This window comes from Myotis daubentonii, chromosome 14 (genome assembly GCF_963259705.1).
Source record: "Myotis daubentonii chromosome 14, mMyoDau2.1, whole genome shotgun sequence".
Classification (NCBI taxonomy): domain Eukaryota; kingdom Metazoa; phylum Chordata; class Mammalia; order Chiroptera; family Vespertilionidae; genus Myotis; species Myotis daubentonii.
The window spans coordinates 28,807,244-28,829,816 of NC_081853.1; the positions used below are offsets into that span (position 1 = coordinate 28,807,244).

The 22,573-nt window shown below is 43.5% G+C and overlaps 1 protein-coding gene and 1 long non-coding RNA gene across 10 annotated transcripts in view; one reads left to right on the top strand and one right to left on the bottom strand.

The window, feature by feature from the left end:
* Window positions 1-22,573, top strand: part of NMNAT3 (nicotinamide nucleotide adenylyltransferase 3) — a 94,780-nt gene that overhangs the window by 35,147 nt on the left and 37,060 nt on the right. For 5 of the 9 annotated variants that reach the window (XM_059663793.1, XM_059663792.1, XM_059663791.1 and 2 more), the window contains exons 2-3: window positions 3,550-3,707; window positions 9,525-9,674. In XM_059663793.1, the coding sequence (XP_059519776.1) occupies window positions 3,650-3,707; window positions 9,525-9,674 (208 nt within the window). In that variant the 5' untranslated portion in view covers window positions 3,550-3,649. Of the gene's footprint in view, window positions 1-3,549; window positions 3,708-8,366; window positions 8,500-9,524; window positions 9,675-22,573 lie in introns of those variants that run through there. The other 4 variants (XM_059663788.1, XM_059663790.1, XM_059663789.1 and 1 more) reach the window with 3 other exon arrangements.
* LOC132215507 (uncharacterized) lies at window positions 1,657-22,267 on the bottom strand. The gene is made up of 3 exons (XR_009448535.1): window positions 22,134-22,267; window positions 12,731-12,866; window positions 1,657-1,881 (listed from the first exon to the last, which is right to left on the bottom strand). It is a non-coding gene; the product is annotated as an uncharacterized LOC132215507 (long non-coding RNA).

Genomic DNA, 22,573 nt, shown 5'->3' on the forward strand with positions numbered 1-22,573 from the left:
GAATTCTGTGTTGAACACAAGGAAAGGAAAGGAGCTAATATTTTTGGAGAACTTCCTATGGGTCAGCTGCTATTCTAAGTGGGTCAACTTAGATACCCTTCATGACAGTCTCAGGAGAAACGTGTAATTATAGCAGGTCCTTGAATAACATCATCTTGTTGTAATGTTGATGAGATGCCATAGGGACTTAACTCTTATTTATGTCAATTAGACTATGGTAAAATTGGTTTCGTTATGCATAGTTTAGCTTAAAGTTGCAGAACCTATCCACAGCGTTACGTGAAGACTTACTGTATCTTCATGCTGAGGCTCAATTAATTCACTGTAGTGGGCTCAGGGCTATTCATCAAATATTTCTGGCTCTCCACCTTTGGGACCCAGAGAATAATTGTCTTTTCTAACTCACTGAGGTTGGGTGGGTTGTTGGAAGTAAGATGTGCCAATTTAAGGCCAAGCAGATACTCCTGGTTGGGGAGGTCCCTCTTTTTTCACTGCTACAGTGACTGACTGTAGTTAGTCATTACAAGTAGTTACTGCACCATCGGCTTGAGTTCTGGATTAAGGGACACAGGTAACATAGAGCAGAGCCCCGAACAGAATGTGTGTGTAACAAGAACATTAAGTAAACCTTTATTGGTTTAAGCTACTGATATTTGGGGAGTCGTTTGTGAATGCACCTCGCCTGGCTTCTCCTGGCTGATATATTCAGTCAGGATCGCTGAGGAAGTGCTAGTTGGCTTTGAATCCACATCTGTCTGGCTTATGATTAAGCTAGTGCCAGGTGGCCACCCATGGACTTGTAGGGGCCCATAAGCAAGGTCAGGACTAGAGCTGTAGAGTTAGGTGTCACCTACACAAATGTGGTAGGGAGTGGAGAGAGTGGCATAGGAATGTAGTCTGTGGGCTTTGTGGTGAAGTTTATTTCTCTCCCTCACATCCTTTTTCTCCGGAGGGTTTGTGGTTGGCTCTACGTGGCCTGCTGCTAAGTAGGACATCACTGCTGCCTGCCGGGTCTGGTGGTTCAGAGACAATGGCTTGAGCTTGTTGACAGCTGCACACTCATAACATTGCTAAAAACTTCATAAACTCTGAAGGCTGGAAATAGCCCAAGTGATTTGCGGTTTTGCTCACTTGTAAATGTTTGAGTATTGTGTCCACAAATTGCAAATTGAGTAACTCAATTTTGAGGCACAGCTGTTATTTGGAAAAGACCCATCTAGGAACTCAAACTCCTTGCAAAATGATTGTGCTTTATTTTTGTCAAGTATCAGAAAACCATTAAACTGCCAAGCCATATGGCAAATGCCCACTCGAAGCAGAGTGTGACAGTGCGCCATAATGAATCTGTTTTTTTGGGCAAGGAGATAGGACAGAGTCTGGTTTTTGTGATCTACAGAAAAGCAGATTTGCTGCTGCACATTTCAGCTTCCTAGAGTCCTGAGTAAGGATTTTTTCCTCCCATGAAAAATTCATATGAGAAATTAAGTTATGGTAGATTTTTTTTCCTTAGGTGTATTTTCCCTTTCAAACAATATCCATTTGAGTTTCTGCATATAAAAAATACTTCTAACTGGGGCAAGAGAAACTTCTAAAAATTTACACACTTTTTTATTTCTTTACATACTAATTCAGTGAACATGCATTATGTGTCAGTATATCAGTTAAAATTAGGCTTAGCTGCCATAACAGAAAATAGAAAATAATGGTGGCTTAGATTATTTCCCTCGTGGGTCAAGGAAATCCAGAGGTAGGCAGTCTGGGCCTGGTATGGCAGCGTCAGGTTTCTCACGGTCCTGCCTTCCTCTTGGCTTATTCTCTGTCAAACCTGCAGTTAGTCCTCCTCAGGATGCAAGAGAGCTGCTGCACTCCAGCCATCACATTCTAGAAAGCAGGGGTGAGAAGAGGAGAAAGTCATGCCTTTTTCTTTTGAAGAGAGTTCCTGGAAGTGTCACCCAACACTTCTGTTCATAGATTACTGGCCAAACCTTAGGCACCTGGCCTCACCCTCCTGCAGAGGTGGGGAATATAGCAATGTGCCAGCTAAAGACAGGGGCTCTGTACCTAAAAAGGAAGGGGAAATGGATACTGGGAAGTGACCAGCAGCCTCTGCCCTACAGGTTCTAAATATTTGTTCTTCCTGCTAAATTATAATCCTAAGGACAGGCACCAGGTTTTACTTGCCCCTGTCCCTAAAGCACTAGCAGAGTGGCTGGTGGTTCTTTTATTTTAATTATCTGTTAGTTTGCACACCTCACAGCAGATCCCAGGCACTTCTCACCTTCTACCTGCTCTTCTATACCTTCTTTGTTCCAAGCTAGCAAGTCCGTTGTGATGTGGGGCATCTTTATTCTTCATTATCAGAAGACGTTATTTCTACCAGAATGACATCAAACTACTCATTCCTCTGTTCCTCAGTATTGACTCTTAACTCAGTCTCAGGGATGCTTAGAGCTGAGTTAATTTGGTTGGAGCTAGATGGATGACTACAGCAGGGCGATGGAAGTGGCTTTCCTCGGGAGCTCTCCTCTGTGGTCCACCTCCCAGGCCCAGCTGGTCTGAATGAGCTGCCTAACAAGTGGGGGGTTGCTGACAGCTTCCTAAGGGCTGCTAGGTTTTGATTGTGGGTGAACATAAACAGTGTGGGGCCTATTTTGAACAAAGTGAACAGCATATAGCAGCAGATGCGGGAATGGTGAATTCTGTTTTAAACATAATGAAAGGAAAGATAAAGGAGCTAATATTTCTGGAGAACCCCCTATGGGCCAGGTACATGGGTCAGTTTCGATCACCCCATGATAGACCTAGGATGCAGGGGATTTATCTCCATTTCCCATGTGGCTCACTGAGGCTGGGACTCTTCACCAGAATGCGAGCACAAACCCTTCCCCTCTGGGTGTGTTGAAAGCATCAGCGTTGATGTGTGTAGTTTTAGCACAGTGCCCGCCTGTCACTCAGTAAAGCTGGTAGCTGTCACTCAGTTCCACCTTCCTGCAGCTGTCGAAATTAGTCTCAACTCCTGAGGGTAGGGTTGCAAGAGACCTCGTTCCATTCCTGGGCTCCTTCAAATCTTTTGAAAGTTCTCAAAACGGAAGAGCCAGGCTGCCTGCTTTCCTGGGCGTCTCATAATTGGGACGAGGGCTTAATTGGCATGTTTGTTTCCTCCAAGGGTTGGCTGGCAGAGGATCCTCACACTGACAAAGAAGGCCCGCTTTGCTTTTGTTCTTAGCAGCACTGTGTGCCCATAGCAACAGCGAGTGCATCCAACAAAGTTGAAAAGAAAAAGCGCCCAGAGTTCATGTGGAGGTGGATTGCCCTGGAGAAGTTGACACACTCCCACAGATGGAAATGGTTTTACTGGGTCCTGAAAAATGTGCTCGTCGACCCCACAAATACAGGATGGGGCAAAAGCAGGTTTACAGTTGTTTGTATGGAAAAATATTACTGTAATTAATAAACAATCATACAAGAATAAACTGTTTTTGCGTATTCATAACTGTAAACCTACTTTAGCCCAACCCTGTACATACCACGTCTCTTGTTTTCTTTAAGATGAGGAGTCCGGTCAAGAGGTCCGTGTAATGAAAGATGTTTATAGAATCCATTTCCATTCTGCCCGAAGCCATCTGCTTTATGTCTATAATAAACAAGGATGTTTGCAGCCACTCTCCCGGGCTGGGTCCTGTTAGAGGCACTCACGGCAAGGAAAGGTAAATTAACTGCCTCCCAGGCGATGCGCATTAGCACATTACATCAGCAGCGACGGGCACTTAACCTTCCCGGCTCGCCTTTCCTCACTGTGTCTCTGTGACGGCCTATGACAAATGGGCCGAGGGGCACATGCTTAGTTAGAATTTAGTACATGTGGGGCATCCGCCAGCATCGCATCACCTGGTGATTGAGGTGAAATGTGGGCAGCAGGGAAGGCCAGTCTCTGGGAAGCTGGGGACCTTCACCCGGTGAGGGGTGCTGGGATTAGCCATCCTGGAGCCTCCTGATGCACCATCCTGGGAGCACTTGAGAGCTCCTTCAGAAGCAGAAATATGAGTAAGTCACACCCCTGTTTAAAATCCTTCAGAGGCTTCTCATTGTCCATAGGATAAAATCCTGCACAGCACCCTTGGGGGCCTGCATGATCCTTACACCCTCTGCAGCCTCATCTCAGGCCACCCACACATGAGTTCACACCGACACACGACCACATTGACATGCTTTTTTAGTTCATGACCCACCTTAGGTAGTGGTTTCTGGACTTTGGCAGTGCTGGTCCCTGCGCCCAGCACACCCTTTAATATCCGTCTTATCAGCTCAACTCCTGAGCCTTTCCTGCCCCGGCGCAGAGGCTCCTTCAGAGAACCAGCCCCTACGTAGGTGAGGTGTTACTTTCCTATGGCTGCTGTAGCAAATGGCCACCAATTGTTGGCTTAAAACAACACCGTTTTACAGTTCTGTGCTTTCAGAGGCCTGCAATGAAGGTGTCAGCAGGGCCGGGTTCCTGCTGAGGCTCTAGGGGAGAAAGCGTTTCCTTGCCGGTTCCAGGAACTAGAGGCCGCGTGCACTGCTTGATTCAGGGCCCCTCCTCCCTCTTCAAAGCCAGCAGCACAACATCTTCTCTCCTTTCTGGTCCTTACGTCTTTATCGGACTCTCTCTCATCATCCCTCTTGATAAAATTGGGCCACTTTGCTAATCCAGGATAACCTCTCATTTCAAGACCCTTACTTTAATCACAGCTGCAAAGTCCTGTTGCCTGGCACAGTGGCAGCCTGTTGCAACACTCCAGTTGTCCAGGACAGAGGGACGACCTTGGTGTCCATGTGCAGGAGACTGGTATGTTCCTGTTGGTGGGATCCTGCCATTGAAGATGGCACAACAGGGCAGGAATGCTTTATTTGATTTCAGTCTGGTCTGGTGGGGTGGGGCCTTGGAGCATGGTCTTAAGTTCCTCTAGGAAGCCAGAAAGGTCAGATTATATCTCCGGAAGACCCTGTCTAGTGATGGTTTGTGACAAAACCAGAGAGAGAAGGTGGTCATCTGAAAGGGACTATGCATGGCTGGGGATAGTCAGTCATTCTCTCGTTTATTCCACACATTTCTGCGGATCTCCCACCGTCCCGCACCCCCCCCCCCCCCCGTGTGCTAGGCACAGTGTAGGAGTTGAGGGAACCTAGATGAATAAGAAACCACCCAGTAGGAATTCATCTACTTGGTGAAGAGTGATGGAAACAAAGCAATGATGGTTCGGTGATTGATGAAGGAAGGAAGTGATCAAATGTGTAACAAATACATTAGCACAATGCGGGGCATGGGGGTGTGATGGGGTGGAGGGGCATTGGGTAGGGACTCCAAGGAGAAACCTTGATGGCAGGAGTGAGGATGGCGGTTCAGGTGCTCAAACGGCACTTTCAGAAGCAAGGAGAAACGAAGCTGCACGTTGTATTTGACGAGCGAGATGAAATGCTGTCTGGGTGACTATAGCGGCGGAAGCAGTACACTGGAGAGGGGGCTGAGGCCAGAAGTGGAATCTGTTTGCCTTGTCTCCTATTTAATGATGAATTCCAAGAAGGCTGTATGCTGCCTTCTCAACTTGTTAAATCCTTCCACAGCAATTATTGCTCATGTGTGGACTTCCATTAAATGCTCATTGATGATAAGCCTTTCCCAATAGCAAGTTGCCCACACTTGCTTCATCTCCCAAGGTATTATTACATGATAGGGCAGACAAGTCACTTTTATAGGATGCTTCTGGCCTTGTGTCTGATGAGACTTACACTCAAATCAGAATCTGGCTTATTCTCCTGGTTGACTGCAGGAGTGAGTTCCTTTCAACCCCACCATTGTATTTCTCTAGGCTTGGGTTTGGGAGGGTGTGTAGTTGAAGCAAGTTAGAGCATACAAATGACGCAGGTGCACTGACCTCGTTCCTGAGCCTGGGACTGTGTGCTCACTGTCGCCTCCTGCCTGAGGTGCTGCCCAGGCAGTATAAGTCACTGTTCAAGCAGTGTGGCTCAGTGCACTCACAGCAAGGAGAGAAAAGAAAGTCACTTATTAAATATCATTTATTCTTCCCAACATCACACTTCATTGCCACCATCCAAATAAATGTCCTAATTTACAGTTTCTGGGAACTTTTGGAAAAGTGGATCCAAACCCCAGGTTACCTGAAATGGGGCAGTTACATGTTTTAATGGCCCTGGGAAATTATATTTTGTCAAAATGAAATAGAATTTTGAAAGGCTTTATAGTCGTTGTGAAAAACAGCCAGCCTCTCCAGATAACACTCATCACAAGGCTGCTCTTGTGAATAGTTCAGCACTCTCTGCAAATAGTATCTCATTAAATCATCCAACCTCCCTGGGAAGAGCTGGCAGCAGCAGCTGGCAGACTCCTTTTCCTCATACTGTAGGGGTGTTTCTGCTGCCTCAAAAGGAGCCCACCTAAGTTGAGAGTTTTTTATCTTCAGGCGGTAACTCGGAATACATCCAGAACAACTTCTGTACACGAGGAGAGGAGGTGCATTGGGCCTTCCCACCACCAGTGTGCAGGTCTGCTCTCCAGATGGCCAGTGCCCTTTTCAGTTTCCAGGGAGCCCATCTCTGTGCTTGAAGCCCAGCTTCTGAGGTAGAGAAAACACGGCCCCTGCTCTTACAGAGCTTACTGTCTGGTGAGGAGGAAGGACACAGAGCAGGTTTCTGCAATTGATGTGGTATGTGATTTGCTGAAGGTAGAGAGTAGCTAGCCCAAGCTAAGTGTCAGGAGAGCTCCCTGACAATTATATCTCCAACTCTGTGGCGGACACTGTGGACATCCTATTCCCAGCTCCCTTTACCTTGCTGATTCTCACTGGAGAGGTTACAACGCTAAATACTTGCTTTTCCAGCCTCCCTTATAAGAGTGGCCATGTGACCTAGTTCTGGCCAGTGAGACAGAAGCAAAATCTATAGTGGGGGAGGGAGGTTCTGAAAAAGCTCTTGTGTTCTTGACTAAGGGGGACAATCAAACTAGTATAGCACTTGAGTCTTCTTCTTTGATTGTACCCATGATGCTGTAGCTATAGCAGCAATCTTGTAAGCTGAAGGAAAAGCTGAGAGAATTGCAGGGCGTTGGAGAACCAGTGATCCAATGCCAGCAGCTGACAACTTCTAGATTTTTCATCATGTGAGAAACAAATAACCTCTATTTGTTTAAGCCACTGAGGTTAGGCTTCTAAAATTTGCAACCAAATGCATTCCTAACTGATAACAGGCACCTAGCGGGCAGTCAAGAAATTGTGATTAAAGCCATAAATAATGTGATCGATCACCTGAGTTGGGTCTTAACAGATTGGGGTGTGCTGGGTTATTTCAGTTGGAGGAAACTGAAATAGCATGAACAGAAGCTTGAAGCAGGAAGCCATGAGGAGCTCACAAAGGAACTACTCACAAGTAATTCATTGTTCCTAGAATATAAAGAGGCAGGCAGTGGTTGGATGCAAGCCTGGAGAAGCAGACAGTAGGGGTCAGATTAAAACAATGTTCTTAGATACAAAGAGGGTCCCAGGCTCCAGTGACATAACTGTCCATGTTACCCCTGAAATTGCAGAATTACAGCCAAGGCCACCATAGCAAGAGGAGTGAGAAAGGAAGTGAATGCATTCCTCCTGTTGGCCACTGTATTAGTTAGCTGTTGCTGCATAACAAGTTACCCCAGAATTTAGCAGGTTAAAACAACACACACTTATGATCTCATCATTTCTATATGTCAGAAATATAGATGTGGCTTAACTCTGTCTTCTGACTCAGAGTCTCTTATAAGACACAAGGCTGCAGTCTCATCTGAAGACTCAGCAGGGGAAGGATCCACTTGCACATTCACTCACATGGTTATTGGCAGGATTCAGTTCCTTATCTGCTGTTGGCATCAGAAGTCTCCTTCAGCTGCTTGCCTCATGGGTCTCTCCATGAGGCAACTCACAACAGGACAGCTGACTTTATCAAGTGAGCAAGTGAAAAAGCAGAAGAGGGAAGTCTGCGTTCTTTTGTAACTTCTTTCAGAAGTAGAATTCCACTCCTTTGCTGCATTCTGTTCATTAAAAGCAAGTTACAAGTCCATCCCACACTCATGGTGAGGGGAGTACAGGTGAACACTGGCGGGTGAGGATCACTGGGAGCCATTTGGCAGCTGCCACCCACAAGCCCACTGCCACCTCCTTTCTCCTTCGCTTCCCCCTGTCATGCAGCAACATCTGTTTTATCATTGTCATTATCATCACCACAGCCACAGTGATTATCTATTAAACACTTCTTAGGTACCAGACACATAACATATATAGTTCATTTATCCTCACAACCACTATATAAAGGTAAGTAATTACCCCCACCTTGAATTTTAGTAAACTGAAGCTCAGAGAGGAACTGTGATTTACCCTACATCACACAGCCAGTAAGAGGTAGACGTAGGAGTCAAACCAAGGCCTAACCCCAGTGGAGCTCTTCACTGTCTCTCCAGGAGGCAGCATCTCAGAGGTAGGAGAGCCACATCTGCCAGCCTGCCCTGGAGCCCAGGCTGTTTTCTGCTTTCCTCTAACCTCACCAGTGCTGAAAGCCATAGCATGCAGAGACAAGAGGGTGGGATAGGCCCTCTCAAAATGCTTGGGCCTAGATGAATGATAGGTAAAATAAAAAAAGATCTGCAAAATAGATCATAGCCCTGCAACAATATTCATTTTCTGATTTTAATCATTGCTCTGTAATTATATAAGAAAATGTCTTTGTTCATAGAAAACATATACTAAAGCAGCGGTCTCCAACCTTTTGCAACTCACGGACCACCAGTGGTCTGCAGACCACCAGTTGGCAAGTGCTGTTAACATATTTAGAAATAAAGAGGTATTATGTCTAGACTTTACTCTTAATCATTTCAGAAAAAAAATTATTTGTAGGTAGATATATGTATGCATACGTGTGTGTATGTGTGTGTGTAGAAAGAGAGAATGAATGATAAAGCAAATGTGGTAAGATGTTAATATTTGGGGAATCTTAGTAAAGGGTATATGGGAATTCTTTGCATAAGTTTTGCAACTTTTCTTGTAAGTTGGAAATTATTTTAAAATACGTTTTTTTAAAAGTGTTGGTCTACTCTGGGACCTGAGTTCTACTTGGACTATCAAAGATGACATTACATACCTCCTTTTGACCACAGGGAGACCCATCAGAGGCCAGGGAGGGTATTGTACTTATGAGCAGAACATGGTCTCTGAGGTCAGTCTTTCTGGGTTTCAGTCCTGGCCCTGTGGCTTCTCAGGTTCCTGTGCCGTATAAGTAACCATTGGGGGTTGTTGAAAGGATTTGGTGAGATGAGGGATATACTTTGATGTAGTGTTTAGCACAGTCCCTGGCCCATGGGGAGTCCTCCATAAATGTTATTATTATTATTATTATTATTACCTCCTCAGTCATCTAATAAGTGAGAACTAATGTGCTGTGTGTGGTGTAGAGACACTGATTGATCTTCATGTGAACTCCCTAACGTGAGTTTTTGTCCCCATTAGGCAGGGTGGCCACTGCAGCAGATGCGGATGTGCCTGACAAGATGAAGAGCCGGATACCCGTGGTGCTCCTGGCCTGTGGCTCCTTCAACCCCATCACCAACATGCACCTGCGCTTGTTTGAGGTGGCCAGAGACCACCTGCACCAAACAGGTCAGTCAGGGGCCTACACCCATACTGGTGGGTTGGGCCTCCTGGGGCTCTGCTGGCTGCTGTCATCATCACCATTATTAAAACTGCTTGGTTTGTTCATTCACAGCATAGCTGGTGGCTTACATTTCTTCCATCATATTCCAAGGGTTAACACTCCTTAGCCGTGTGACATATCCCTGGCCATATAGTGGAATCCTTCTCAGAGTCCCCCCATACCCCTGCCCATCTCATGTTGCCCATAAATGCTAAAGACACTGAATATTTTATAGGACCTGTGTCTTCGTCAGGGCACCCTTCCAGGTGCTCCCAGAAAGCATTTACCTACACAGCCAGATGAAGAGGTAGCATGTGCCCTTGAGAACCTCTGCTATTCCTCAGTGAGTAAGCAAACATTCTGCAGTTGACCACTGAACAATGAAGGGGTTATGTAGCACTGATCCTCCCCAACACACACACATACACACAGTCAAACATCCACACATAATTTCTGACTCCCCCAAAACTTAGCTGTATGGAATTCTCATATACTACGGGTAGGAAAGTGAATGGTGCAATGGCTATGGGAAACAGCTTGGCAATTTCTTACAAGTTAAATATTTACCTACCATGAGATTCAACTGCTCCATACCTATTTACCCACCTCCCCCCAAAATGAAAGCATATGCTCATGCAAAGACATGTGCACGAATGTTCAGAGCAGCTTTAATTATGATAACCCCAAACTGCCAACAATGCAAGCGTACACCAAGATGTGAATAAATAAAACAGATGGTGTTGTATCCATACAGCGGAGTAGTACTCAGCAATAAAAAAGAATGAACCAAAAACACAGATGAATCTCAATTATGCTGAATAGAAGAAGCCAGACCAAAAGAGAGTATATACTACATGAGTTTCATTTATATAAATTTCTCGAAATGCAAACTACAGTGACGGCAAACAGATTAGTAGTTGAGGGGTTGGGGAGCAACCTGGGGAAGGACTACAAAGTGGCCCAAGGAAAGTTTGGGGGATGATGGATATATTCATTATCTCAATTGTGGTGTTGATTTCACAGGTGTATACATATGTCAAAACTTGCCAAATTATACCTTTTAAATATATGTGACTTATTGTCACATTATACCTTTTTTATTTTTTTTTTATTTTAATTGTTGACAGTATTTACAGATGTCTCTCATTCCCCCTCCCTAACTCCCCTCCATTCAGCCCCTACCCACCACCAAATCAGGTCTTCCCCACGCTATTGTTTGTGTCCATGGGCTATGTCTATAAGTATATAAGTGCAAATTATACCTCGATAACAGAAATATCAAACTTTAAAAAAAAGACTCCACAAGGTTGCTTCGGTCATATATTAAATCGGATAAATTCTGTAGGACAAGTGACCCAATTTGTTTAACAAATAAGCAGCATGCAAGAAAGAGGAACAGGAAACTGTATGATTCAATGGAGGTTTGAAGACATAGAAACCAAATATCATGTATGGACCTTATTTGAATCCTGATTCAAATCAACTATAAAATGATATTCATGAGTTGGGGAAATCTTAATACTGACTAGATATTAGATGGTGTTAAAAAATTGTTTAAATTTTAAGGTCAATAAGTGCTGTTGTTTTAAAATAAAAATAAAAAGTGTCCTTTTCTCTTAGGAAAAAAGTATATACCCTTGGTGCAGCAATTCCACTTTCCACAATTTCTTATAAAGCAAGTATGTTGGGTGTGGGGAGAATATTTCTATTTTGGGGAAAGAAGGAATATACTCCCTATATATTTTTAAATAGTGTGTGGAATAATGTTCTTTCAGGGTATATAGCTTCTACTTGGCTTTCTATAAATATCTGCTTGACTCTTAGCCACTGAGTGGCTTTTCCTGTCAACTTTGACTCATCAGAAATGCCCCTGGCTTTGTGGCCATTATCTTTGCTGTGAGGTTTATCAGGGCAGGGCCTGTACTCTGTTTTCTAGAATGTGCTGCTTCACAGACAGCTGTATTGGGGACTTCAGATACTTAATGTACTTGTAGACTCTGCTTTAGCCACACGGTGAGACTCTGGCATGACCCTGTGAGTGTCAGAGTATTCCTGGTCCCCAAAAGTCACAGTAACCACAGAATGCATGGACACATTATATTATATATGATTTCTATCACTCGGGGTACTAATAGGTAAAGGATCCTTGGTCACAAATGACCTCCAGTACCTTCTTTGCCTTTATTCTCAGTCATTTCTCTATGGAAGAACTTGGTCAGTTTTAAGTCCAGAGTGAATTCTCCTGCCCATGTCTTTGAATGTTATACATCGAGTTGACACCTTTCAACATCCCACAGCTATTTACTGCATCTCCCCCAGGCCAGGCACTGTGGTTGGAAATACAGTTGATTAAATTTTCTCCCCTGCCCCAAAGGAGTGCACGGTGTAGGTGGCCAGAGGTGCACAGTAGCAGGTGATTGTGGCACTAAGTGCAAAGGTGGGATGTCTCTCGCCTGGCAGTTGAGTGAAGCTTCTTGAAGGAGGTGACACCTAAAGCTTGCAGAATGTGAAAGACTTAGGCAGGCACAGTTTAGGGGCATTATGGGCAGAGAAAGCATCATGGGTAGACATAGAGGTGGAAAAGACCGCATTCCAGCACATGGGAGAGAGAGACGAGGCTGAAGGTAGGGAGGACCAGATCATGAAAAGGGGACCTTTTTGCCACCATGAGGGGTATATGGTGTGAATTTCCCTTCGCTGTATAGTCGGGCATCATCTTCCCTGACCCACAGGCCCAGCCACTCACTGCAGCCTCCCCAGCCAGCACATCTGTGCACGGAGGCATAATCCAACTCACTGCCTCTCCAGGGGCCAATATTTAAACAGAGCCTTTCTCTCAATCAGAATCAGCTCACGGCTAAGGGTGGATGGAAACCTGGCCCCACAGGTGACCTTCTTTTTTCTTGAAGAAAACGAAATCTTCCTTCTGTTGGTGTATTTTTACTAAAACACCTCACAATTTTCATTTGCTGTTGCTTGCATATAAACTGAATTAAACAAGCTAAAGCAATTTGTTTAGTACCTTTAAATAGAAATTAACAGTGTCTTCCTAGTTTGCTGCAGTAGCTCAAATTTTGAACTTTTTCTCCTTTCATAAGCATCCTTTCTTCAAACTGCAGTTGTCCTTTCCTTCCTTTGTTTACTGCTTCCTTTTCCTCCTGAAACAACAGGAAACCTTAAAAAACTGACAGAGGCCCTATAACATATCAAAACTTGTAACTGTCTTTAGTCCTGTGAAAACTTGTATCTGTAGATTTTCATTAATAAAGTAGTAAAACAAAGTCATACAGGATAAAATGTTGAACCAGCTATTTTTTTACTCTCCTTTACTTGAAAGACTGTTTGGGAATAAGATACGGGCTTATAGGAATGTGTGGTGTCTGGATTTTCTGTATTTGTAGTACTGTCCTTTAACCAGAGGCACTTTCTTGCCTTGCACTGCATGCTGTACAACACTCACAGAGAGGATTCTCAAAGGCTTGATGGATGAAGATGTACAGTAGGTATGGGTGGTTTTGAAGAAGTACATTTGGCATTTTTATTCTAGATTTGCTGATTTTTGACAGAAACGATTCAACCCAACATATGACTAGTCCAGTGATGGCGAACCTATGACACACGTGTCAGAGGTGACACGCGAACTCATTTTTTTTGGTTGATTTTTCTTTGTTAAATGGCATTTAAATATATAAAATAAATATCAAAAATATAAGTCTTTGTTTTACTATGGTTGCAAATATCAAAAAAAAATCTATATGTGACACAGCACCAGAGTTAAGTTAGGGTTTTTCAAAATGCTGACACGCCAAGCTCAAAAGGTTTGCCATCACTGGACTAGTCAATAGCATCAGACATACCTAAAGCATTTCTTTGAATATATTAAGGATTCAAGACTGAATTTCTCTTAAGATGTTGGATGTATTCCCAGTTGTAAGCAGTTGTTTTCCCAACATGTAGTCACAAATTTGCTAAAGGAGATTGAATTCAATTTGAATTCTGTGTTCTGTTATTTCAACGTTTATTATTTCTAATCAACTTAATTTGAGCATTGGCCTATATTTCAACAACAGTCCACTTGTATTTTGTTTTTTTAAATCAAACTTTCTGTGAGTTTAATACTTGGTCATTAATGACTCTGTAGCACCTGTTTGTTTTATGTCTAACAAACTCATATAGTCCTTACTGTTTGTCAGGTAGTGTTCTAACTGCATTACACAAACTCATTGAACTTTCATAACAACCCTACGAAGTGGGTACTGTTACTCTCCCTATTTTTCAAATGGAGAAGCTGAGGCTCAGAGAGATTGAGTAAGTTTTCCAAGGTCACACACCCAGTAGAGACAGTTTGTCCCAGAAAATCTGTGCTCATAACCACCAACCCATGCTTCCTCCATTTATTCAACAAGTTACTTGTTGAGCTGGGAACTATGCAACATGCAGGCATAATAGGGGAGCAAAAGTGGTCCCTGTGTGACCTCGGGCAAGTTACCAAAGGGTAGAACATAACAACCTTCTAATGTGCAAATCTCAAAGTATAGAAGGATTTTATAAAAATGAAGGTACTTCTAGTCCTACTCTTGAGAACTTGTGAATCAAATGGGACAAGGAGAAAGACTGAGATGAGAAGGAGGAATACTTTAAGCACAAGAATAAAAACCATGTGCAAGAGAACGCCGCATAAGCTATAATGGTTAAAGAAGGTTATTTAAGTACAAGGACTAGAACATAGAAAGTGTTCAGTTGCCCTAGCTGGTGTGGCTCAATGGATAGAGCATAGTCCTGTGGACTGAAGGGTCCTAGGTTTGATTCTAGTCAAGGCCACCTACCTCAGTTGCAGGCTCCATCCCTGACCTTGATTGGGGCATGTGCGGGAGCCAACCAAAAGATGTGTCTCTCTCACATAGATGTTTCTCTCTCTGTGTCTCTGTACCTTCCTTTCATTCTCTCTAAAAATCAATGGAAAAATATCATCGGGTGAGAATTAACAAAAAAAGAAAGTGTTCAATGGTCAGGAGACCATTTTCTCCCTACCTTTATTGATAGGGAAACAGGCTTGAAGAGGTGGTCACTTAAACAGCTAATCATGGGGAATTGGGCATGAACCCAGGCCGTTACCCAAATGCCAGTGTTCTTCCCACTGCCCCCCCCCCCCCCCCCCCCCCGCAGAGAAGCAGCAGCAGGCTTCTGTGAGGCCTTCTGAATGTGCAAGTCCCAAAGACGACAGATGTGTGGCAGAGAGTCGGGGTGGACTGGCAGAACACAGAGAAGTGGGGGAGGCTAGATCTTGGAATCTGAAATGCCAAGTAAGGAATGTGGACTTTAGGTGAAAGGGACTCTGTGGAAGTCTTCAACCAAGTGGCCACCAGGGAGATCTTGACACATGAATCCTCAGAGAACCTCTGGAAAAACCATTGCTAGAATACTCTTAGCAACCTGTACCTGGATAGCCCAGGTCCCCATCCAGCGCCTGGATTGCTGACTTGAGTTCAGGCCAAGCATGTCAAACTCACGGCCCATGGGCCGCATGCACCCCACAATGAATATTTTTGCAGCCCAGCCAATATAATGGTATGTAAGAAATGTTTTAATAAAAATTTTGTAACTTAATTTTTACATTATCCTGTTATACATAATTATTAATAATGAACTACAACGTTCAATAATGACTGATTACCATAATCGTGTTGCATTCATTTTCCTTATGCACCTTAAAAGTGCAGGCACACCATTTCTCTCCACTAATACTAGCAGCGAATATTTTAGCAGCCAATTGCCACATCATTCATTAGTCTTGGACTGACTTGTTTGGTGTGCACAACAGGAAATATTCTGCTTTCAAAGAACAAGAAAAATAGGTTTATTTGCGTTATGCTTATTAATTTGTGCAGTTATTCAGTGTCTGGTAAGTTAATGTTCAAGAAAAAATAATTTTTATTAAAATGTTCTATTATTTTATGTTAACAATGACTCATTTATTTCTGCCTTTTGTATTCAGCAGATCTCTATGGAAATAAACCTATGTTTCTATGAAAATTGAAGCTTTTGGTTTTTTGCAGCCCACATAAACTTAAACCTTGTTTATTTGGCCCATGTTAGCCTTTGAGTTTGACATGCTTGGTTCAGGCCCCCTTCACCAGAGCAAACTGGACGCAGCTTTCAGGGCAGGTGCATAGCCCCAGACAGCTTTTGCCTGCAACTTGGCCCAGTATGCACTTCCCACTTCATTGCTAAGGTGATCTTGTAAAATCTTGTCTGATGCCTGGATAAGGTTCTGCCTTCATTGCTGTTACTTGCCTGCTCATGTGGAAACTCTCCCAAATAGGGAAATGACTTATTCTCTGTGAACTCTTGCTAGCTCTGAGCAGTCATCACTTTTTCTAAGTGCTTAGAAATTATCAGTTTCAGACCCTGTTCCTGATTTTGCTGTGGTTTGAATTCATGGTCTCAAACTGTAGTCCAGAATTTATCCTTTTTGCTTTTTCTATAGTCAGCTCAACAGATTCCTCCAGAAAGAGAACACTGGTTTTCTAGACTCATGGAAAATGGCCACAGATCTGCTCTCCGTCAAATCTTTGTTCCGGCCTCGGCAGGATCCAGGAGGCCTATGTCTGGCAGCCTGCCAGCACGCAGACCCCACCCAGCCACTCAGCTCTGACTTCGTTGCTCTTGGGTCCTGGATTCTCTATTTCTGCTCTCTCTTGGTTGCCACAACCCATAAAAGAAAGGATTGCAGAATAGTGAACCACAGAGGAGACAAACGCCCTTCCCTGTGACCATGGAGGTCACAGAAAGAGCACTGGTTTTGAAGTTAACCTGGTTGTTAAACCCACTCACTAGTTCATGATCTTGAGCAATGCCCTTCACCCCCAACCTGCGTTTCCTCAGCTGCGACATGGAGATAAAATCTCCTAACCCTACACTGTTATTTATTATAAGGCCTAAATGAGATGATGTACATAAAGTATCCAGCCCGCGTGATATATCCAATACGTGTTTGGCCTCACCACTACATCCAGAGCAGGCCCCAGCCCAGAGCTGGCTTAAAGCGGCTCCTGTTCCTATGACCATGAGCAGACAGGTTCACATAATAATCTCACATCTATGCATGGAAGTGAGGAAACCACCACACAGCTTCTCCTGTTTCCTTTATCCCTTTCTTGATACTTTATGATGTTATTTCCTCATGATCTTGCCCCACATGTGTGTGGCATCCCGGATTAAACTGCATCGTAAAGATAACCAGTCAAAAGCTTTGTTCTTTTTCTCCTTTTGGACAACCTGGAGGAGGGGTAAGGTATTTTATGGCTCCCAGGTTTTCCTCTCAGTAACTTGCATTTTAAATGGAAGCATATTTATTGAGCATCAACGGTTTTCTGCGTTAAATAAAAACACCTGATCAGTGTCCACTGTATTCCACATGACTGTTGCTACCCCTGTGATTTAATTTTGATTCTCTAATATAGAGTGAGTATAAAGAGAATTAAATGCATCATGATCAGGTAGTACTGCATAATCTGAGATAAGGGGGGAAATTAAGCTGTAATAATTCTATTTAAGGCAGTGAGAGCTCCAGTTCTGGGTCTTCTGAGCTTTAGGAGATACCATGAGAGCCTGAGTAAATTTTAAATAATCCCAGCATGTTACTTTAATCTTGGGCTCACAGATGATGTTTATTAATGAAGTAGAGTGATTTTTATATATATCCATGCACAGTTCTCCAGCCTGGTCTGAAACATTATTTATTTCACATTTCTAATTTAAAACTTTTTTTTTTCTGGGGGTGTTGGATTATTCCAGCAATTGTTTGGACCAAAATGAGTTTTTCCTTATCCTGTGAGGTTTCAAGGGTTTGTGGCTACACATGTGTTAACATTCAAATCCTTTCAAAAGAAGGTGCTGTTAATAACAAATCATCATTTTTCTTATCCTTATATGTCTACCTTGGGATGTGGCTTAAATGAAGTAGTCTCTAGACAGGTCTCTGAGGGGGCAGTTTCTATGACATTATTCTTGCACTAGACTTGACTATGCCAGGTTAGAGGTAAACAGCACTTAACCGACGAGTGACCTTTACATTGAGGCTCTCAGACCAATGAACCCTGCATTCTGGTTTTCATTCTACACCACTACTGCTCATATATACAGTGCTATGAAAAAATGGGAACCGTTACTCATGTCCCCAGAAACTATAAGAGGCATCTTTCCCTGTTTTCTCATCCTTTTCTCCTTCCCCCTAGCTGAAGATAAAAAGAAAACAAATCAATAATTATTTATTTAACTTTTTTATTATTTCGTTCTACTTTCTGCTATTCCTCAAAAAGAGTTGAAGTTGCAAATGATGTATCCAACCAAGAACTAGTACCTACAGTATATAAAGAAGTCTCAGAACTTAAAACACAAACAGTCCAATTGGGAAATGGGAAGGAGACACCAAGAGACATTTCACTGAAGAGGATATACAGATGGCAAAGAAGCACATGAAAAGACATTTAACAACATTTGCCATTAGGGAAATGCAATTTTAAAACCATAAGAAGGTATTACTATATACCTATTAAAATGACTAAAATGAAAACTAATGACAACACTAGATGCTAGAAAGGATGCAGAGAAACTGGGCTGCTCAGAATTGCTGGTGGGAACGTAAAATGGCACAACCAATCTGGAAAAGGTTGCCAGTTCCTTGGAAAAGTAAATATGTAAAACAAAACTACCTTACGACCTAGCAATTGCACTCCTGGGCATTTATCCCAGAGAAATGAAAACTTACGTTCACACAGAAACCTGTACACAATGTTCATTACAGCTTCGGTTATAATGACTAAAAACTGAAAACAATCCAGATGTCCTCCAAGGGCTAAGTAGTTAAACTGTGATTCTCCCATACCGTAGAACCTGACTCAGTAATAAAAAGAAGCTACACGTGACAACTTTGATGAGTCTCCAGGAAATAATGCTGAGTGAAAAAGTCAGTCCTAAAGTTTCCATATTGTATGACTCCATCTATATAACATTCTTGCAAAGATCAAATTATATAAGTGAGAACAGACTAGTGGTTGCCAGGGGTTAGGGTTGGGGGTGGAAGGACAGGAGGGAAGTGGGCATGGTTATAAAAGGGCAACCTGAGGGCCTTTGTGGTAAGGGAACTGTTAGGTATGTCTATTGTGGTGTGGATACATGAAACCTCCAGATGGATGAATACACACACACACACACACACACACACACACGTAAATGAGTGCATGTAAAACTGGTGAAATCTGAACAAGATTGGTAGATTATATGAATCTCAGTATCCTGGTTGTATGATCTTATATAATAAAAGGCTAATATGCAAATAGACTCAACTGCAGAACGACCGGTCACTATGACACGCACTGACCACCAGGGGGCAGACATTCAACACAGGAGCTGCCCCCTAGTGGTCAGTGCACCCCCATAGGGGGAGCACCGCTCAGCGTTAAGGATGCCTGACTGCGAGGGCTCCTGGACTGCAAGAGGGTGCAGGCTGGGCTCAGGGACCACCGCCCCTCACCGAGTGTATGAATTTCATGCATTGGGCCTCTAGTATAATAATGCAAGATGTTACCATTGGATCACAGAACCCTTTTCCTTTGTTGGGGCTGGTAGGTGCCCATTTACTATTACACAGAACAGCTACAGAAAAACTAATCTAAACAACACTTGAAATTAAAAGAAAAATAAAACCTTTTAAGAAAAATGTTCCCACCTGGACTACTTTTTTAGTGCTTGGGGAGAATGGTTAGCTTTAAGGTAGTTTTTCAACTCTAAATTGTATCTTATATTGCAAATGGAAAGATCACCTATCATTTACATAATCAGAATTGACCATTGAATACATTAGACATGTAAATTTAGGGTATTGTTAGAAACAAACCACAAAAATGAAATTGCATTAAACTCCATAAAGTATTTACAACCTAAGAAACCCATATCCTTTTTTTTCTAAAAAATATTTTTACTGAGAGATAATTGACTGAGATATATTGTTTTATTCCATTCTCATAAAATTGGTACTGTGGTCATTATAGAAAAGAGGTCTTGTTTACAGCCCAGTGCTCGGTTAATAAAAGAACCTTGGATAATAGAAAGGAAGTGGTCCCTCCAGAGTTAGTGCTGACCCATGGTTCTCCACTGATGCATAAGAATTCCATTGCCCTGGGATGGCTGGGGGAAATTACAGTTCTTACGGCCGCACTGCCAAGAATTGTTAACGATGACATCGATGTGGACCTCACTCAGAGAGATACCAGGAAGTACTGACATTGAAACATTGTCCTCCTCTTTCTCATTCCTCCCAATGTCAATCTTAGGAAGAATTCCAGTTTCAGGCTCCCTGTTCCTGCAGCAGGGCCAGGAGCAGCCCTGGTGGTGGAAATGGGCTAGCAGGCTGGTCAGGTCTCTTCCCCAAATGCCATGTCTGTTAACCTCAAGGGCAAAGACCACACCCGGGCCCCCCCCCCCGCCCCCTCCCCACCCCCACCCCCCTGCCCCAGATGAGCTTATAGAATTAGAAAAATGGCTTCCTGATTCCTACAGTGATCCCTTCCCATTCATGAGTCATCATTAGTCTTAACACGAATAATGCAAAAAGGCAGCTAAGCAGTTTAAATTTTATCCATAAAATTAAGCCTTGTGTTTCACCGCAGCATTTAACTCCATGACCTATTTTATTGAATCTCTTAGCAGATCTTGGACAGTTTCCTTGGGTGTAAATTACCATGAAGGAAAATTGAAAAAGTATCAAGAAATGGGCAAGGATATTAGTGCAGAATCAAGGAGTCATCAAGCTTCAGTTGTTCTGCAGATTTTAGACGAGATCGGGCGCGTTCAGGGTGGTATGGCCGTAGACGGTTCTGCAGATTTTAAAAAAAAGAAAGAAAGTCTCTTTTCAGTACAGTTAAAGTGGAAAGAATTGATTTGATTAACAAGATTTCACCTTTCTTAGGCCACCCGCTGCCTTCTGCATTGTAATGTGACTCAATTTAAATGCCCCCTCCTCCAGAAAATCTGCTCCACCTGTTCAGAGCCTCTTTGGGGCTCCCCATGTACCTTTGCCTGCATTGACCACCTCGTGGTGACTGTCTGTCTCTCCCAAGACTGAAACCCCCTTGAGGGCAGGGCTCCCACTTTATTTCAGAATTCACGTGCTGGTGCACTGCCTGCCTTAAAACACGTGCTAAGTAAATGAATGTGGTCCCCTCTTGCCTTAAGAAGAGCAATGGTGTTTGTGGTGAAAACAAGAGAGGCAGGGATATATTCAACTGATGTTTCTAGTGTGCTCTTCAACCAGGTGTTTGCCTGAACTGGTCTCTGTCTCCTATATTATTAGCTCATTTGAATCAAGTGAAGAGATTTCGGAACAGAGAGGTTAAGCAATTTGCCTCAAGTCACACAGCTCATAAGCAGCAGGGCTGAGTCTCTTGCTCAGATGTGCCTCTGTCTGCTTGCCTTCACATTCCTGCCACTAAAAAGCCTATCTTGAGAGGACAACTGAAATGACAGATTGCCAGGGACTCCTTGTTCCTTACAGGAAATGAGGCTGCTTTGCATAGCTTCCACACAGAGAGGTTGCCCAAGGCAGTATTTCCAGCTGCTTTCCCATGACTCCTTCAATGGACTTTATACCAAGCCAGAATTGTCTGATTACAACCTGCCCCCTACTGCCTTTCTTTCTTTGTGGAGTTCCTGCCAGATCTAAGGCCCCCAAAGAGAAGTTTCTGAGGAGCCAATACCTTTGCATTTTGGAGTTCCGGTGAGTTCTTTTTAAAACATACCAACTCTGCAAGGACTTTCATTCTATTCAGCAAACAGAGAGACACAGGCAGGAGTTAAATGATGGAAAACAGAGACACGCAAAAGGAAAACATTATAATACCCTGAAAGCACGTAGGACCCCAAGGAGCCAGCCACCCCATCGGAGGCTTTGTCAGTACTCAGATAAACAGAAGGCACTCCCAGCTGACCAACACTAAGTCCCTGAGACTCAGAGAAATGACTGTAGCAAACAGGGCAGTAGAGAGAGACAACAAAGCAGTCCTTTCTATCCAGACGAAGAAGGGAAGTTTAAACTCCAGGAAATATTGCTGCTTTGTTGTTTACTTTGCCAAGTTTTTAGGAAATTGCACACAAAGAAAGCGGGACATTTGGAAGTGAAAGGCAGAGAACCTCACACTGACAAGCTCAGGCACTGAAAGATCTGGAGACCAGTGCTTTGCCGCACGCAGGGAGAGTTTGCTGGTTGAAAGAGCCTTGGCACAGAAAGAGGGAAATGAAGGGCAGACAGCTGCACACTCCGAGGGCACTGAAGAGGGGGAAGGATGACTACACCTCCAGCAATGGCCACCACGGTCCCAGCTGTGGTTCCAGAGGGCCACCAATCTGCTTTGGGGTGATGAGAATACCTGGATGTATTCTTCTCCCTCCTCCGGATGTCTGTGATCCCGGCACACCGTGGCCTGTGACACTGATGGGTGCTTCTGGCCAGCAGTGCACAGAGCAGAGCAGTAAGTAGGCAGTCTCAAGTCCATTTGGGCCAAAAGAGCAAAGAGCAATCTGGCTGAAGAAACAAAATAAGAAGAAAAAAAAAAGAGAGAGAGAAACTTGTTAAATAAGCTTGAAATCTGATGAAAATTAAAGGGTGCCAGCATGGCTGTGAAGCCTTAATAGCCTCAGCCAGGTCATGTTCTCCAGGCTTAGCTTGGAGGCCAAGTTTAGTCAAAATAACCTTTTTTTAAAAAGCATGCAGATCCATTTAGTAACTGGGTTCTTGTCTTTTTTTTTTTTCTTTCCCCCAACCTGCTTGTCATCACTCTGGCTCCTTTTCCTTGGACTGCTCCTGATA